Raw genomic sequence first — 18551 nt, 5'->3', positions numbered from 1 at the left:
AGGGGGGGGGGGGGGGGGAGGGGCTGAGTATATGATACACTGAGCTATCAGCTGGAGCTGAGTTTACCTGGACGTTCTCTTCAGTCACCTCAATCTCAGCCGTATAGATATAGTCAATCAGCTTACTCAGGGTCTGCCCATCCACATCCTTGATTTCTATCTTCTTGGCTTTACTCTCAGACATGTCACCTACAGTTCAAAACAAAAACAAAATGGACATGAACATGAACCTAGGAAGTGCTTAACCTTCACATGGTCTCCTACCCTGTCTTGGCAAAATAAAAGCACTACCTGTGCTGCCAGCAAAAGGAACACTCGGCCACAGAGTAGGACACACTAGTGGACATCGAGGTCACATCAACTTCAGGTCTGTGATCATTCTCAAGCATTCCCTAACTCTATCCATTGCCCCTTTTCATTTTGAAGGCAAATTTATCATGAGAAAGCATTCAACCAAGTTCCTGCAAACTTGTACACAGGGGGCCAGAGAAAGTGAACAAGATATGAACCTGTCCTCAAGGAGCACTTGATCTAGTAGGACAGATATATTAAACTATATGAGATGATGAGAGATATGCAAAGTACCAGTAGAACAACTTTTTTTTTTAACCAATTATTGAGTGCTAACTATGGCCAAGCACTGGGCTTAGCACTTTAAACTATTGCCTCTTTTAATCAATGACTTAAAAGCATTATTCTTAACATCCCCGTATTACAGATAAAGAAACTGAGGCACAGGAGCAAAGGTAATTCATTTTGCCTACAGTCACACATGTGGGAAGGGGCCAGGCAAGACTTGAAAGCCAGCAGTCTGACTCTAGAGTCCACACTAGCAATCACTGTGGTATGCTAAATCCAAAGAATGCAGAAGATAGAGCAACACACCCTATTTGTGGAATCCTGGAAGGCCTCCTGATAGGAAGTCACATTTGAGTTGGCTATTCCTCGTGCAGCAAAGGTGAGGAAAGATGAGCTGGATGCAGGAACCATGAGTGCAATGACAGAAAAGTACCAAAAGGATAAATGTGGGGAACAGTAAGAGGGTAGCATAGCTGGTATGTGGAGTGACAGTGAGAGGAAGGAGGCTGGAGAGACAGCTAGGAGCCAGGACTCGCAGAGCCCAGTAAACCATGCAAATGAGTTGGGACTTTATCCTAAGAGTAGCACCACTGAATAGTTTTAAACGAGGAATGACATCAACAGATGGGTGTCTTTGAATGAAATTTTGGACACATTGGGGGAGGCTGGACCAGTGGCAGGGAGAACAGATGGGAGGCCCTGATAACCATCCAAGAAAGCGAGAACACAGGCCTGTGAACTAGGGCAGCAGAGGCACCATGAGAGCACAGTCCTGAGGCCCCTGACCGCAGCCTGCTCTCTCTATACAGCGCACACAGCTCTGTTTAGAGCCAGGCTCATTCAACAAAGGTTGCTGGTTTCAGGAGGAAAAGACAGGCAAGATGTGTCCTTGTAGACTGAAATGCAGGGCGACGTGACTGCAAGAAATGGGGCTTCAGAAGTCCTTACATGAGTGTGAAAACAGAGCCTGGGCGGTTGTTTTCTGTCTGTGGAATCTGTGCACTGGAGCCAAGAAAATACAGTACAGTACAGCCCGTGGGCTGCAGACGCCCACCTCCAAGCTGCATGGACTATGCATGATTCCCCCACCAATCCACAGTTCCCATCCTGACACAGCTCTAGATACGAGTGATGCCAGAGAGGGAAGAAAGATGGGGGCGGGGAGACCTATTCCAAACCCTGCTGGCTCCCACGGATCAGGCAGCCCAGTGACCCCCATTCGATTCTCTTCTCTCTGACTGCTGGTAGAAAGCAGCAAAATGGCCTCAGCACAAAGAGCCCTGAGACAGGACAAAGAGGCAAAGAGGAAACAGGAAAAGATGGTGAGTTTCTCCTCTACCCATAAAACAAGCTTTCACAATCTCTCTCTTGAATATACTCCATGACAAACATGAACACATACATAAGGAAATCAAAAGTTAAATTCCTCTCTCCAAACAGCTATGAAGATTTCACTAGCAAAGGTCCAGTGGGTAATTATACTGCAAAAAGATCATCAAAGATGGCCAATTCTCAGTTTAAGAACTTGGACCTTAGAAAAAAGGCTGGGGGGAAAAAAAAAGCAACCTGACTACAAGAACCAAGAGACTCAGAAGTCTTTAGTGAGTGTGAAGTCAGAGAGAGCCTGGCCTGATTGCTTGCTCCTTATAGAAGTAGAGCTTGGGAGTCAGGTTAGGGTTTTGTATCTTGGGGGTAAACAAGTGGAATCTCCTGAAATTGTGTGAAAATATTTGTACATATGGGCAAAAGTTTGATTTTCTGATGAGATGAACAATCATTTTCATGATGTTGAATACCCGGAAAATGTTAAGACACAGTTTTCTAGACGATGGGATTTTTTTTTTCCTTGCTTCTTTATACGAATCAAAAATTTCTGCACTAAGTACTTAAAATTCCAACAAGCAAGAAAAAATTGAAGGAAAAAAAAATCTAGGGCCTCAAAGACCATGTCTTTTCTGATAAATTTCCTTTATAGGAAATTGGAGACTTAGATTAATATAAATCATAAGGACTTGTAAAATCCAATTTAATATCTCTGTGAACCAGTAGAAATTACTGCATCAAACAAAGATGTCAGCTTAAACAAACCCTGAACGTGGTAGTAATAATAGTTGCTACTACATGCCAGACCCTCAGGGTTTACATACATTATTTCATTTAGTCCTTGTAACAACCCCAGGAGGTACGAGATATTGCTTGCAATTTATAAATTATAGAATTGGCATATCAAGAGGCATTTGCACACAGCTAGTAAGAGGGCAGGGCTGGGATTTCAACCTTTGGCCTAACTTTAGACCTCATGTCATTTTTAATAAATCCCTCTATAATTTAAACCTGACCCTAACTAATGACCTTGACAAAAGTATTCATAAAGTGAAGAGTGAAAGTGTTAGTAGCTCAGTCCTGTGCAAATCTTTGCGACCCCATGGACTGTAGCCTGCCAGGCTCCTCTGTCCATGGGATTCTCCAGGCAAGAATACTGGAGTGGGTAGCTGTTCTCTTCTCCAGGGGATCTTCCTAACCCAGTGATCCAACCAAGGTCTCCTGAATTGCAGGCAGATTCTTCACTGTTTGAGCCATGAGGGAAGCCCATTTGACATATAACAAGCACTTAAATACTTGTTGGAGCAGAGAAAGAAAGAAAAAAGAGAGGCTTTCTCTTGACATCTCATAAGTCCACAGACTATAGTTAATTCTGAAGAAGGAGAAATCATCAAAGGCTTCTTCATTCTTGCTCTTTCACTCACCTCTGCTACTTTGACAAAATATTTCTAGAGGACAGAACATAAGCCCTGTAAGTCCCTCTGTCTTCAAGATTAACCCAAGAGCCCTCTTCTGCTGATTTTTCCCAAGAGGCCCAGCCCAGCCACCGCAGACTCTGAACTTTCAAAAAAGAAGAAATGCAGATGGCCAACAGGTACATGAAAAGATGTTCAACACGACTAATCATCTGTGACATGCAAATCAAAACCACAATGAGATATTACCTCACACTTGTCAGAACAGTTATCATCAAAAAGAACACAAATAACAAAAGCTGGTGAGGATGTGGAGAAAAGGGAACCCTCCCACCACTATTTGTGGGAATGTAAATTGGTACAGCCACTGTGGAAAACAGTATGGAAGTTTCTCAAAAAACTAAAAATAGAACTACCAAATGACCTAGGAATTCCACTCCTGGCTGTATATCCCATCCCCCCCCCCAAAAAAAAACAAAAACAATAATTCAAAAAGATACATGCACACCAGTATTCACAGAAACATTATTTATAATTGCCAAGATATGGAAGCAACTAAAGTGTCAATCAACAGATAAGTAAATAAAGAAAATGTGGTCTGTATATTTGACGGAATACTACTTAGCCATTAAAAAGAATGAAATTTTGCTATTTGCAGCAACATGGATGGACTTGGAGAGTATTATGCTAAAGTGGAAAAAATCAGACAGAGAAAGACAAATTCTGTACCATATCACATATGTGAAATATAAAAAATACAACAAATTAGTGAATATAACAAAAAAGAATCAGACTCACAGATATAAAGAACAAATTAGTGGTTACTAGTGGAGAAGGAAGAGGGGAGGGGATGAAGAGGTACAAACTATTAGGGATAAAATAAGCTCCAGGGCTTCCCTGGTAGTCCAGTGGTTGAGAGTCTGCCTTGCAGTGCAGGTAATACCAGTTCGATTTCTGGTCCAGGAGAATCCCACATTCCGCAGAGCAAGACTACCGTGTGCCGCAACTACTGAGCCTGTGCGCTAGAGCCCACGAGCCACAACTACTGAGCCCACGTGCCACAGATAACGAAGCCTATGCGCCTAGAGTCTGTGCTCTGCAACCAGAGAAGCCACACAAGGAGAAGCCTACATACAACTAGAGAGCAGGCCCCACTCTCTGCAACTAGAGAAAGCCCCCGTGCAGCAATGAAGACCCAGCACAGCCAAAATCATAAATAAATATTTTTAACGTAAATTAATATTGTACAACACAGGGAATATAGTCAATATTGTATAATAACCATAAATGGAGTATAAGCTTTAAAAATTGTGAATTTTATTGTACAGCTGTAACTTACATAATGTTGTAACAGTAACTGTACTTGAATTTAAAAGAGAAAAAGAAAGAAAAGGTCAGTTGAACATTTTTGTCCTCTGTTAACATCATATCCTGTTCTTCCAGATAGATCTTGATCTACCTAGCAAGGGCAGATGTTTGTTTGTTCATTCACTCAATAAGCAAGTATCAAACAGTCCCTATGGGCAAGGCCCAAGGACACAGTGGTGAACAAGTCATGTTCCCAGCCCTCATGGAGCTCAAACTAGTAGAAAGATGAGTAAACCAGCAATTTCAAAATGTGTTAAATGCTAGAAAAGGAGACTTAATTTAAAAGGTTCTTAGGCAGGGATTCCTCTACCCTGAACTGTATGCAAAATAATGAGCATACAGGAGCACATATTTACTTTTTTGTGGAAAGAATCCATTATTTTCATCAGACTGATGAACCTGACCTATTCTGGGGCCATAAAAATTTGAGTCTGGCAGAAGCACAGCATATAAAAGGAGGAAGGGGGAGAGATGGCTGAAGATACAAGCAGGCTCTGGACAACTTGAGGGCTTTGTGCACCATGCAGAGAAGTTTAGACTTCATTCTAAGGGCAATGGGGAGCCCTTGACAGACTTTAAGCAAGTAAGGAATACATTAGATTTTTATTTAGTAAATATGACTATAGCTACAGTGTAGAAAATGGGTTGGGACTGACGGAACAAAATGGGGGCAGGTTGACAAATTAGAAGGCTGCTGCAGTAAACTGGGTGAAAGACGATGGCAGCTAGACTAAGGGACTACGTCTTAAACTTCTTTAAATCTTCAGACTCTACCTTCAGACCAGCACCTAGAAGTCTCCAAGAAGCATAGAGAGCCCAGGAGAGCAAGGCATAGTCTCAACCTAGCTAGCACATCACAGGCACCAAAGTGTGAAAGTGTCAGTTGTTCTGACTCTTTGTGACCCCATGGACTGCAGCCTGCCAAGCTCCTCTGTCCATGGGATTTTCCAGGCAAGAATACTGGAGTGGGTGGCCATTTCCTTCTCCAGCGGATCTTTCCAAACCAGGAATCAAACTTGAGTCTCCTGCACTGCAGGCAGATTCTTTACTGTCAAAGCCACCAGAGAAGCTCACATGCACAACAGAGTTCTTTTTAGGTGGAAGACTGCCCAAAGCGGGGAAGAGGTGCATCTTGAGGAGCCATGGGGGAAAATCTTTCACCACCGCATAAGACAGGAGGGCTAGAAAATCACTGGCTCATATCCTAGATTGCTGATAGAAACCCAACCCCATTATTCAGCCAAAGGAACAAGAAAGGAATGGTAGAATGGCTGTGAGGTCTTTCCAAAGAGCCAGACACAGACCACCAGCCACCCCTCAAAGCTGTACAGCAAAGGGAAGAAAAAGTGCATTCAGGAGTCCTTGTGTTACAGAACTCTTCTTCACTCCTCAATTGAATCCTTACTGTTGAAATTTAGTTTCATGATCTGGGTAAAAAGAAAACAGAAGATCCTTACCTTCTGCACAATGATCCTGCCTGGGTGTTAGGATGGCTATTATACTCTCTCACCCCTAACCTTCATCTGTCTAAGTCCTGATATCTAGGCTGCCAACTCATTTGGCCAGAGTTGAGACCTGTGCCACATGTTAGCATCACATGAGGAAAAGAAATAACCTGCCACCTTGCTGAATCCCAGCCAAGCCTCCTGCAGGTAAGGTTTGTAGGTGAGCCATCTATGCCAGATAACTGCAAAAGGTTGACCTCTGTCTCCTGTGAAATAAGGACGTTCCTGGCCCTGCCTTTATGCCAAAGCTGTGCGACATTCAAAGGAGATAATGAGAGTGTGAGAACTGCAGCAGCAGGATTCAGCAGAGCTGCAGTGCTGGAGATCACCCCAGCACCCAGCCTCCCTGGAATCTCAGCCTTCCTCCACCTGGAGAGGTCTTTCTCCTCAGGTGGAGTACCAAATCGGGAAGGAAATGCCTATGTAGCCAGAGATGTTTCATGTCAACTCTCACCACCACCAGGGCAGCAGGTATCAGAGCCTCCCCACACATCCATATGAGCTGTATAAACTATGACGGGCTCTACACATAATAAGAGTTAGCTTTATTAAGTACCTATTCTGTGTCGGGTGCTCTTCCCTGGTGGCTCAGATAGCAAAGAGTCTTCTTGCAAGGCGGAGACCCGGGTTCGATCCCTGGGTTGGGAAGATCAGCTGGAGAAGGCCATGGCAACCCACTCCAGTATTCTTGCCTGGAAAATCCCATGAATGGAGGAACCTGGCAGGCTACAGTCCATGGGGTCACAAAGAGTCAGACATGACTGAGTAACTAACACTTTCACAATTTCATTCTGTATTGGGTGTCTTATTTCCCTTACCTGTATCTGTTCCCTGCTTATTGTTATTATTGTTTTACTGTTATTATTCCAGTCTCAAAAACAAGAAAACAAGATCACAGAGGTTAAGTAACTGCTTACAAACCTATCAGTTGCTGGAGTCAGGTCATGATGGTTTTCTAAGATACCACACCATCCCCTAATGAAGGTGCCATTACCACCCTGTGTTTAATCCTTACCAAAGAGGCCTTTGCATCAACAACTCCAAACCTCCTCTATGAACACTCATAAAAAAATTTCCGTCCAGTGGTTCTCTTCAGTGAAGATCTGAAATTTCAAGACTGAGCTATGCCAAGTGCAGACAAGTCTACCCCAGACCATCTTGGTCAAATCAGTTGCACGTAATTGGATGCTGGTAGGTGTCTGAACAGTAGTCTCTTTTCCAGGGCACTACACAAGCCTGTGTTGAACTACATCAACACAGGCTTGCTGCTGCAGCTGCTGCATTGCTTTAGTCATGTCCGACTCTGTGCGACCCCAGAGATAGCAGCCCACCAGGCTTCCCATCCCTGGGATTCTCCAGGCAAGAACACTGGAGTGGGTTGCCATTTCCTTCTCCAATGCATGAAAGTGAAAAGTGAAAGTGAAGTCGCTCAGTTGTGTCCGACTCTAGCGACCCCATGGACTGCAGCCTACCAGACTCCCCCATCCATGGGATTTTCCAGGCAAGAGTACTGGAGTGGGGTGCCACTGCCTTCTCTGCAACACAGGCTTGAACGACATCCAAATCAATTCTTGAAAAAAAGTCACCATTTCTATATCAAGAGCAACATATTTTTAGACATGACTACCGCACCCATCACCCTCAAATCTAGGACACTTAAGCCACAAAAGGACATCTGACTTTGATGTGGTATGTTAGGGACAGGAAGAAGAAATCCTATGACACTGTAAGCTTCTGCCCTGAGGTAACCAACTCTAAAAGAAACATGGAAGACCAGACCATTTCTCCTCAATCCCATACAGACTCTGACCTTCCTTTTTCTCCACCCCCCTGAACTGTTCTACCCAACTTCTAACTCCTTAGGGGCAAAATCCTCAGAGGCCAGACCCTACCTACTCTGACTACTCCCTCAAGGCCCTCTTAATACAAAGAAAAGCTTCTACTCCCTAGTGTTCCCTCCCTCACTGCTCCATTGCTTTGGATTAAGTCATGCTAAACTGCACGATATGCAAAGATCTTCAAAGACATCAATACATCATTCAGACACTCAGAACACAGACATGGTCCAAGGCCTGGTGGAGTCAGGCATGAAGAAAGCCCGAAACAGTGGTTCTATGTGATGAGTGCATGCCTAAAGGTGAGTAAGAGAGCCTGGCCCTGACTGTTCTGCTTGTGGCTGGTTGGTGTCCACTCCTTCCAAGTCCCTTGCCTCTTACCTCCAGGACATTCCTGACTCTCCTCATTTCTAGTCACCATATATTCAAAGACACCAGTTGAATATCAACCTGCATCTAAAAGCAACTTTTCTTAAAAAAAAAAAGCCAATCTAATCAGCCTCAGTGTGTAATATCAATACACTAGACAGCTTATTCCCACGACTTCTTGTGGGATGGAGCTCACATGTCTTTTCCTGAGCCCACATATTCTTTAGGACTCGGTTCTTTTAATAGCATAAAATGGGACTGCTTTTAAAATCCTGGATGATATGTAGGGATCTGTATGGAGTACCAATACTATAGGTACACAGAACCCATAGTAAAGGGCACGCTAAAAACAGAGGGAATAAAGTGACTGGGCTGTTTTGGGGAAATTATCTTTCCCTAGAATGGAGGTGCTAGATGGGGAGAAAGGGGTTGAGGGGAATCTTAAGTATTCCATACTCAGGAAAAAGGACAGGGTCAGCCCTGCTGGCCTCTCCAATCACACTATTCTAAAGGAGTAGACTGCAATTCAGGTGACTGCCCATCCCAGATCCTCTCACAGGCTGGTTGCCTTTGGACACTCTCCTGTGGACACTCACACCTCAGTTTCCTATTTATTCCAAGTTATGGGAAGGACACTGTCAAGGAGTAGGGCTGATAATTGGAACCATCGACGGACATTTGGGCAATATGAACTCAGCAGATAAACAAATAAAAACATGTTAAGCCTGAATAAAAGATCTTAATCACACCACTCAAGTCAGAAGAAAGCCATATATATTTTCTCTTCTTTGGGACCTTAAACATGCCGATAGAAACAGACTTAACATGAATCAGCTGGACCTTTTCATTATTAATTTTATGGATTTTAAAGCTGAACCTGATAATGAGAACAGAATTTTGCAGTTACTTTTTTCTTGTACCTGTTTACCAATATTTAAGCAAAATCAAAGGGCCTGAAAAAATATACAAATCTGATACAGTGCTGATAGAAGCATATGCTGGTACAACTGTTTCAAGTGTTGTGGAGTTGAGACACATGTCTCACAAGGATTCAAAATGTGTACACACTTTAATCAAGTATTACTTATCCTATTTTTTTTTTTCTGTAATGAACATATATGAATATATGGATAGGTGTTTGGATGAACATATGGATAGGTGGATGGGTGGGTGGATGGATGGACAGACAGACAATGGATGGAAGGAAAGAAGGATAGGAGGACAGATATTAACCAGATTCTATGGAAGCCATGAGCTGGGCCACACATTAGACTGCTTTCTTCTCTTGAATCTCTTCTCCTTTCAATTACTAGAGTCCAAGATCTGATCCAGAAGCATATTTTCTCTCCCTTTTTAAAATCACTTTGTTTTTGCTTAGGCACTTCCATGAACCCAGAGGCAAGTTCATTAGCCAAAAAAAAAAAAAAAAAATGGAGCCAAAAGTATAATTCATTGTAATTGCAAGTGGACTCCTCTTTCAATACTGCACTTTTTAAAATCAAATACATGGAGAAAAATGACTGGCAGAGCTATTTACTGAAGTTGCAACTAAATTTGTAGATAAGATAAATTATTTTAAAAGAAAGAAAGATGGATGAAAGACAAGGAAATAAAGAAATAAAAGCCTTACTACTAGAGTTTGAGACTACTTCAAAGAGAAGTGGCTCAAAATTTCCAGGTAATGAAAGTAGGTGTTTTTCCAGGCTGCATTATGGAATTCCTAGTACAAGGCTCAAAGTGAGGTAAGCGTGGCTTGGTGCACTTAGCAAAAGCAATGCTCCAGGTTGAGATCAGTCCTTCACATGATGAGCCAAGAGAGGACACATATGGGGAACTCTCAAATAACAAGCTCTAAGCCCCCACCGCCACCCACCCATCAAGAACCACTCCTGCCCAGCAGAGGCTGTGTATTATATTAGGAAAAGGACAAGAGCCTATTCAGGAAAAATGTGCCTGTACTCACCCATCCTTAGCAATCCCACATTCATTCGTTTAACCTTCAGTTGTTCACTGTCTCCTAAACACCAGGCCCTGGAGTGGGCACTAAGGATTCGACAGTAACAAGACATGGTCCCTGAGCGCCCAAAAACTCACAATCAAGGGTGGGAGACATTTTGTTCATTTAAAAAATATTTTAGTGCTAGTGTGTACCAGGTACTCAGGATACGGAAACAAACAAAACTAACAAGATCCCAATCTTTATGGAACTGATATTCCAATAAGGAGATATAGGTAAAAAAAATACTTAAACAACTAATCAATATGATTTTCAGATAGTGATGAGTTGTGAAAAAGAGATGAGTTATGGAGTAGAAGGAGACCTAGTATGGAACTATGGCTCAGGTGGTCAGAGAGGAGGTGGCACCTGAAGTATAAACTGCAGGGTGATAAGCGGTGAGTACATGAGACTCCAGAGCATAGGCACCGCAGACACCAGGAAACAGGAGTGCAGAACGATAGTGACCACACTCAGAGGAAGCACAGGGTACGGGTGAACATGTGGAAGGGACAGCAGACCTCATCCAGGGGCCACACTCGGGCCAGCTGGCCTTCAGTCAGCCATGATAGATACAGCACCGCCTGCGCCTGGCTCAGGGGAGGCGCTGCGAGGCACTGCAGTCAGGAAGCTCAGCCCATGGGTTTAAGGGAATTTGGGCTCAGAAGTAACACACATGCAACAGATGGACAAGGCTGTTTGACATGTCCAGAAAACAGGGACTCCCTGGAAACCTGGCAAAGGTGCTGAGACAGAATGCAGATGGTGAATATACTTCTGTTTTACTCTTTCCACCCCAAGCCCCGCCATCACGTCTCCCAACTCTCTCCCAGGTTTAGTAGCTAAGTCATGTCTGACTCTTGCAACCCCACGGACTGTAGCAGACCAGGCTCCTCTGTCCATGGAATTGCCCACACAAGAATATTGGAGTAGGTTGCCATTTCTTTCTTCAGGGGATCTTCCCAACGCAGGGATTGAACCCAGGTCTCCCACACTGCAGGCAGCTTCTTTACTATCTGAGCCACTCTGTCTCCCAACACTCCTGTAAAAAGGCTAGAGGAGGCTCAGGGCCCCTGCCTGGAAGAAATGGCAAAGGACTGACAAGATGTGAAACAGCTAGGCCAGCCAGCCCTGGGCCGGGAGTCCAGAAGCCAAGTTCCCCTCATTCACCGGGTGACCTCAGGCAAGTCCCTTCCTTCTCTCAGTCTCAGTGTCCCCAAACTGCAAAATGAGAGGGAAGAAGCCTGAGGGTGAGCCCAAGAGTCTACATTTCTAACAAGCTCCCCGACATGATTACAATACACAGCAAAGTCTGAGAATTCATGGACTGTGATTCTACCTTTGTTCCTCAGAGAGAACTGCAATAGGGGCTGCATGCTCAACAGGCCTGGCTGAGGCTATGAGTCCATCACAATTCTTGGTACCTCCATGGTGCAGAGCAAAGAATCTGGCACATAAAAGCTCCTCAGGGTGGAGCCTTCTCTTTCCTCCCCCACTCACACCACCACCCTCAACATTCTCCCAGTTGGGACTGCAGTCCCACACGTGTGGGTTTATTGTCTGCCCCTCATACCTGTGAACATCGCACAGAAGTAGGGGCTGCAGGCTGCCAGGACCACACGGTGGGCTTCTATCTCGACATCTTCTGCCACAATCATCACGTCACACAATAGCTGTTTGCTGTAAGACACCAGTGAGGGGAAAGGATGGGTCACAGCACAAACACCCACCCCCAGCCATACAAGGGTACTTTTTTTTCCCACCCACATTCCATACTATCACTGTCTATGGCTGCAAACGGATCTGCCATATCTTGAGTCAGGCAGTGGGATGGACTCATCACCTTTTCCAAGTCCCTGATAAGCCTGACATTCATGCTTTCCTGAGGCACTCAACTCTGCAGAGATCCAACTACAATGTAGCTGCAAATTCAGGGCTCCTCCATCTGTCTTCACATTTCTGCTCCCCAGCTCTATCAGCTCCAACTGAGACAGGGGGACAGCTCAATGAGCAGTGGGAACAGTTTTGGGCTGTTAGTTGAGTGACTGAATGCACCAAGGAGCATGAGCATGCCCCTGAGATGTGCCACCATTGAGAACAGGTATTAACTATTCCCCAAGCGGTCCACTCACTGCCTATGAGACACTGGTAAGGGGCCAGCCATGTCTGGAGGACTTGAGTATATTTCTCTTCCCACCCAGGTTTAACACTATCATCAAAGAAACTCCACGTATATACACAGTGCTCCCTAAAGACCCTGTGCAAACTCCAATCGCTGCAATTAAGAAAACTGTAACCACATTTTTACTTGTTTTTCATCCCAAACAAGGTGACAAACCTTTGAAAAGGACATATTTATTGTCATATCCTAGACACCTGGCTGAATGCATAGCACACAGAAGGCTCCAATTTTTACTAATAAATGAAGGAAGGAAGGAATGACATTTTAAACAGGATCATTCTACACTCAGAGAGGGAATGAAAATTTGACTACTTTGAAGACTGCAAGGATACTACAAGCCCTACCAATTCAAGAGTTTTTCCTCTACCAACCTTTCAAATTCTTATCATGGCTATTATCATTACAATAGCTAACATTTTTTTAATTACATGTGCCAGGCATTGTTCCAAGCACTTTTTAAAATATATATTATTTCATTTAATCCTCTCTACAACCCTAAGATGTTTAGCTATTATTATGTCCCATGTTTCAAAATAAGGAAACTGAGACCCAGAGACATTAAGTAACTTTCCAAAGGTTACACAGAAAGGGAGCAGTAGAGACAGGATTTGAATATAAGGAGCTGAACCCAAGAACCCACGTTCTTAACCTCTATAGTATCCTGGTCACCACTAGTCCCTCCCTCAGCTTGAAGTGCTAGAAGTGGGAGGGAAGACAGGGAGATTAAACACAGTTCAACCGTGATCCACTGGCAGTAGTTACTTGCACACTATACTGAATTGTGGATCACAACAAACTTAAATTCTGAAAGAGATGGGAATACCAGAGCACCTGACCTGCCTCATGCCTCATGAGAAATCTGTATGCAGGTCAGGAAGCAACAGTTAGAAGTGGACATGGAACAACAGACTGGTTCCAAATAGGGAAAGGAATACATCAAGGCTGTATATTGTCACTCTCCTTATTTAACTTATATGCAGAGTACATCATGGGAAACGCTAGGCTAGATGAAGCACAACCTGGAATCAAGACTGCCAGGAGAAACATCAATAACCTCAGATATGCAGATGACACCACCCTTATGGCAGAAAGAGAAGAACTAAAGCACCTCTTGATGAAAGTGAAAGAGAGTGAAAAAGTTGGCTTAAAGCTCAACACTCAAAAAACTAAGATCATGGCATCTGGTCCCATCACTTCATGGCAAATAGATGGGGAAACAGTGAGAGACTTTATTTGTTTGGGCTCCAAAATCACTGCAGATGATGACTGCAGCCATGAAATTAAAAGATGCTTGCTCCTTGGAAGAAAAGGTTGGTATGACCAACCTAGACAGCATATTAAAAAGCAGAGACATTACTTTGCCACAAAGGTCTGTCTAGTCAAAGCTATGGTTTTTCCAGTAGTCATGTATGGATGTGAGGGTCCATAAAGAAAGCTGAGTGCTGAAGAATTGATGCTTTTGAACTGTGGTATTGGAGAAGACTCTTGAGAGTCCCTTAGACTGCAAGGAGATCCAACCAGTCCATTCTAAAGGAGATCAGCTCTGAATATTCATTGGAAGGACTGATTCTGAAACTGAAACTCCAGTACTTTGGCCACCTGATATGAAGAACTGACTCAATGGAAAAGACTCTGATGCTGGGAGGGGTTGGGGGCAGGAGGAGAAGGGGACGATAGAGGATGAGATGGTTGGATGGCATCACCGACTCAATGGACATGAGTTTGAGTAAACTCTGGGAGTTGGTAATGGATAGGGAGGCCTGGGGTGCTGCAGTCCATGTGGTCGCAAAGAGTGAGACACAACTGAGTGACTCAACTGAACTGAACTGATACTGAATTGAGAAGTCTGAGGTCATGACTGGGTTCCACATGACAGTGATGAGATAATGGTAAGCAGATGGAAGAGAAGCTACATATTTGCCCTCCCTGGTAGAGCATATTAAGCCAACTACTCAGATATTAGTCCAGGTTCACTTTTCAGAGAAATAGAGTCATAAAGCCTGAGAAGGCTAGAATTGCAAATGCCCTTAGAGATCACCCTATGATGCTCAGAGAGGTGACCCAAAACCACAAAAGCCTTAGTCTTCAATCCAGTTCTGACTCCAGGTGCAGTACCATTTCTGCCTCATGACTGGTTGATACTTAGAATGGGAAAAGACAGAAGCTAGGTTAGCTCCAAAAGGGAAAGGGGATCAGGAAAGATCCAGCACATGGAATAAGGAACCAGTGAGGGGACTTCTGGGAAGGGTCAGACCTCTGGGCACCAAGAGGCAAAACCTGGGGGTGGGACCTCATCCTGCAGTGAACAGCACACCCTAAACGCAAACCTTATCAGAATAAACCAGCTCAACTGGGAACAGAACTGGCTCTGACTCAACAGGCTATAAGAACATGAACAAATTGACCCCACCAATTTTCTCAGCTTTCTTAGCTGCCTTGGGACATACACCATGGGGGCCAAATGAGATTGTAGGTACTACTTGTTTAAATTTGGATAAAATATATTTTAAAAATGTATTCCCAACATGAATAGATTCATCTTGGACATTTTCACTTCTGTTAAAGATTTGGGAGAGAAAATAGAGTTATCAGGGCTATTTAAAAAGGCAAGTAATTTTTTTTGGTAACTAGTATTAATATTTTGATAAGGAAAGTACTGACATAGATGAGTCACAGATGTTGAACAAATTTTCAATGTCAGGAACTGGGAAAGCAAATAAAGTGGGATATCTTACACAAACCCAGAAAGGCTGATAATTCTTGAACAAATGAAGATGAGACAAGAAGGAAAAAGGAATAAAGATGGAGAATCCAGTCAGCAAATAAATCAGAGCAGTTCTGAGAAGCAGGAGGTACATCTCAAGGCCAGAGAAACTCTAACCTGGGAAGGAAGAGGGGAAGTCGCTCAGTCGTGTCCGACTCTTTGCGACCCCATGGACTGTAGCCCACCAGGCTCCTCCATCCATGGGATCTTCCAGGCAAGAGTACTGGAGTGGGTTGCCATTTCCTTCTCCAGGGGATCTTCCCCACCCAGGAATCGAACCCGGGTCTCCTGCATCGTAGGCAGACGCTTTACCATCTGAGCCACCAGGGAAAGTAACCAATAAAAACTTGCCAAACACTCAAAGTAGGCTTTCCCACCACCTGCCTTCACATTGGAGACGTCTTTGTCTCCACTACACAGAGGAAAGGGAAGGTGCAGCTCCAGAGGCACTGCATGGCTTATGAGCACTTCTGAGGCCAGTCACCAGAGATCCTGTGAGATTTCTTTTTCTGAGTGATCATATACTACTCCAAAGGACAATCTGGAGGAGAGAAAGTTGAGTTATACACAATGTGTCTAAAGGAAATACAGTAGAGATGTTAGGAAGGAGCTCAGACCCTGGAATCAAACTGACCAGGATTCATGACCCCTGAGAATCATAGAATTGACATGTGCTGTAAACAAGATAATGAATAGTGTTAATAATAAATATTCAGTAAATATTAATTGATTTCTTGTCTCCCTTTTTTCCACAAAATACTTCATTTATGATTAGAGTAAGTTTTGGACATGGTAAATTTGAGCTGCCTTTTGGATATCTAAGTGGGGTTGTCAGGTAGGCAAGTGGATACTAGGGTCTGGAATTTACAGGCAAGAAATGGTTAAGAAGTTGGGGGAAGAAGAAGAACCAACAAAAGAGATGAGAAAGGGTGTGGTGCCCAAAAAGCCCAGTGAAAAGAAGGTTGCAAAAAAGAAGGAACGATCAATTGTATCAAATACCGCTAATAAGAAAGATAATATTAATGTGGCAAGTCAGGGCAATTAGGCAAGGAAATGAAATGAAAGGCATACAAATTGGAAAGAAAGAAATAAAACTATCTCTATTCACAAATGATATGATCTTGTACATACAAAATCCCAAGGAATCCACTAAAAAATTAGAAGAATAAATAAAGGAGTATAAGAAGGTTGCAGAACATAAGGTCAGTATACAAAAGCAATTGTATTTCTGTATACTTGCAGTGAACAATCCAAAAGATATATTTTAAAAATTCCATTTACAATAGCATCAAAAAGAATTAAATATTTTAGGAATAAATTTAACAAAATGAGTGCAAAGCCTATACCTTAAAACTATAAAACACAATGGAAGGAAATTAAAGAAGACCTAAATAAATGGAAAGACCTCCAATGTTCATGAATTAGAAGATTAATACTGTTGAGGTGACAATTCTCCTCCAAAATTCAACACAATTTCTATCAAACTCTCAGCTGCTTCTTTGCAGAAAGGGACAAGCTGAACCTAAAATTCATAAGTGCAAGGAATCTAGAATGGCCAAAACAATCCTGAAAAAGAAAGGAGTTGAAAAACTCAGGTATCCCAGTTTCAAAACTTATGTGCATACATGCTCAGTCACTCAGTTGTATCCAACTCTTTGCAACCCCCTGGACTGTAGCCTGCCAGGTTCTTCTGTCCATGAGATTATCCTGGCAATAATACTGGAGTGGGTTGCCATTTCCTCCTCCAGTGGATCTTCCCAATCCAGGGATCAAACCTGCATCTCCTGCAGTTCCTGCATTGGCAGGTGGATTCTTTTACCACTGAACCACCTGGGACACTTACTACAAAGCTAAAAACAGCATAGTAATAGCACAAAGATAGACATACAGATCAACAGAATAGAACTGAGAGTCTAAAAGTAAACACTCACATTCATAGTCAGCTAATTTCTGAAAGGATGCTAAGACCATTCAACTGGGAAAGAATAGTCTTTTCAACAAATGGTGCTAGGATTAAATGGATGTGCTTTGTTTGCTAAGTCGCTTCAGTTGTGTCCGACTCTTGGTGACCCCTATGGACTGAGCCCACCAGACTCCTCTGTCCATGGGATTCTCCAGGCAAGAATACTGGAATGGGCTGTCATTTCCTTTTCCAGGAGATCTTCCTGACCCAGGGATCAAACCCACATCTCCTGTATTGGCAGGTGAGTTCTTTACCACTAAATCGACTCGGGAAGCCCAATTAGCTGGATATCCACATGCAAAAGAATGAAATTGGATCTCTACCTAACGTCATATACAAAAATTAACTCACAACGGATCAAACACCTAAATGTAAGAGCTGGATCTAGAAAACTCTTAGAAGAAACATAGGGTAAATTAAATCTTAACAACTTTGGATTAGGCAATGATTTGTTAGATAGGACACCAAAAGCACAAACAAACAAACAAAAAATACATTAGACATCAAAGTTCACAACTTTTGTGCTTCAGGACATCAGGAAAGTGAAAAGAAAACATACAAAATGAAAGAAAAACTTTGTAAATCATATGTCTGATAAACATCTTGTATCTAGAATATATTAAGAACTTGAAATCTTACAACTCAATAATAAGTAGACATATAACCCAATATAAAATAGGCAAAGTATCTTAATAGAACTCTCCAAATAAGATATAGAAATTGCCAATGATGACATAAAAAGATGCTGAACATCATTAGTTATCAGAGAAATGCAAATCAAAACGACAATGAGATAAGTCCTTACACACACTAGGATGGTCATAATCAAAACACAGGATATAATAAGTGTTGATGAGGATATGGAGAAACTGGAACCTTCATACACTGCTGATAGAAATGTAAAGTGCTGCAGAAAACAGTCTGATAGTTCCTCAGAAGGTTAAACATAGGTTTTATTTGACCCAGGAATCCCATCCTCAAGAGAAATAAAACACACATGGACACAAAAACTTGTTTTTGAATGTTCCCAGCAGCAATATTCACAATAGCAAAATGGTCTCAAATTTGTACATCCATACAATGAAATATTATTCAGCAATACAAATGAATGAAATACTGAGACATGCTATAGCATGAATGAACCTTGAAAACATTATAATAAGTGAAAAAAGTGGGTCACTAAAGACATATTATATGATTCCAAAATAGGCAAATCTATAAAGACAGAAAGTAGATTAGTAGATTAGTGATT

The 18551-nt window shown here is 42.7% G+C and overlaps 1 protein-coding gene and 1 non-coding gene across 4 annotated transcripts in view; both read right to left on the bottom strand.

Annotated features, from left to right (window-relative positions):
• KLHL3 (kelch-like family member 3) overlaps positions 1–18551 on the bottom strand; it is a 126956-nt gene that overhangs the window by 84030 nt on the left and 24375 nt on the right. For all 3 annotated transcript variants that reach the window (XM_010844473.1, XM_010844472.1, XM_010844474.1), the window contains exons 3-4: positions 11964–12070; positions 68–189 (exon numbers count right to left, since the gene is read on the bottom strand). In XM_010844473.1, the coding sequence (XP_010842775.1) occupies positions 68–189; positions 11964–12070 (229 nt within the window). The remainder of the gene's footprint in view (positions 1–67; positions 190–11963; positions 12071–18551) is intronic.
• TRNAR-ACG lies at positions 15595–15666 on the bottom strand. Its single transcript has one exon. It is a non-coding gene; the product is annotated as a tRNA-Arg (tRNA).

This window comes from Bison bison, unplaced genomic scaffold, assembly GCF_000754665.1.
Source record: "Bison bison bison isolate TAMUID 2011002044 unplaced genomic scaffold, Bison_UMD1.0 scf7180017864203, whole genome shotgun sequence".
In the NCBI taxonomy this organism is placed as follows: domain Eukaryota; kingdom Metazoa; phylum Chordata; class Mammalia; order Artiodactyla; family Bovidae; genus Bison; species Bison bison.
Note: the sequence above shows the minus strand (reverse complement) of the source record. Positions and strands in the feature narration are given on the sequence as shown.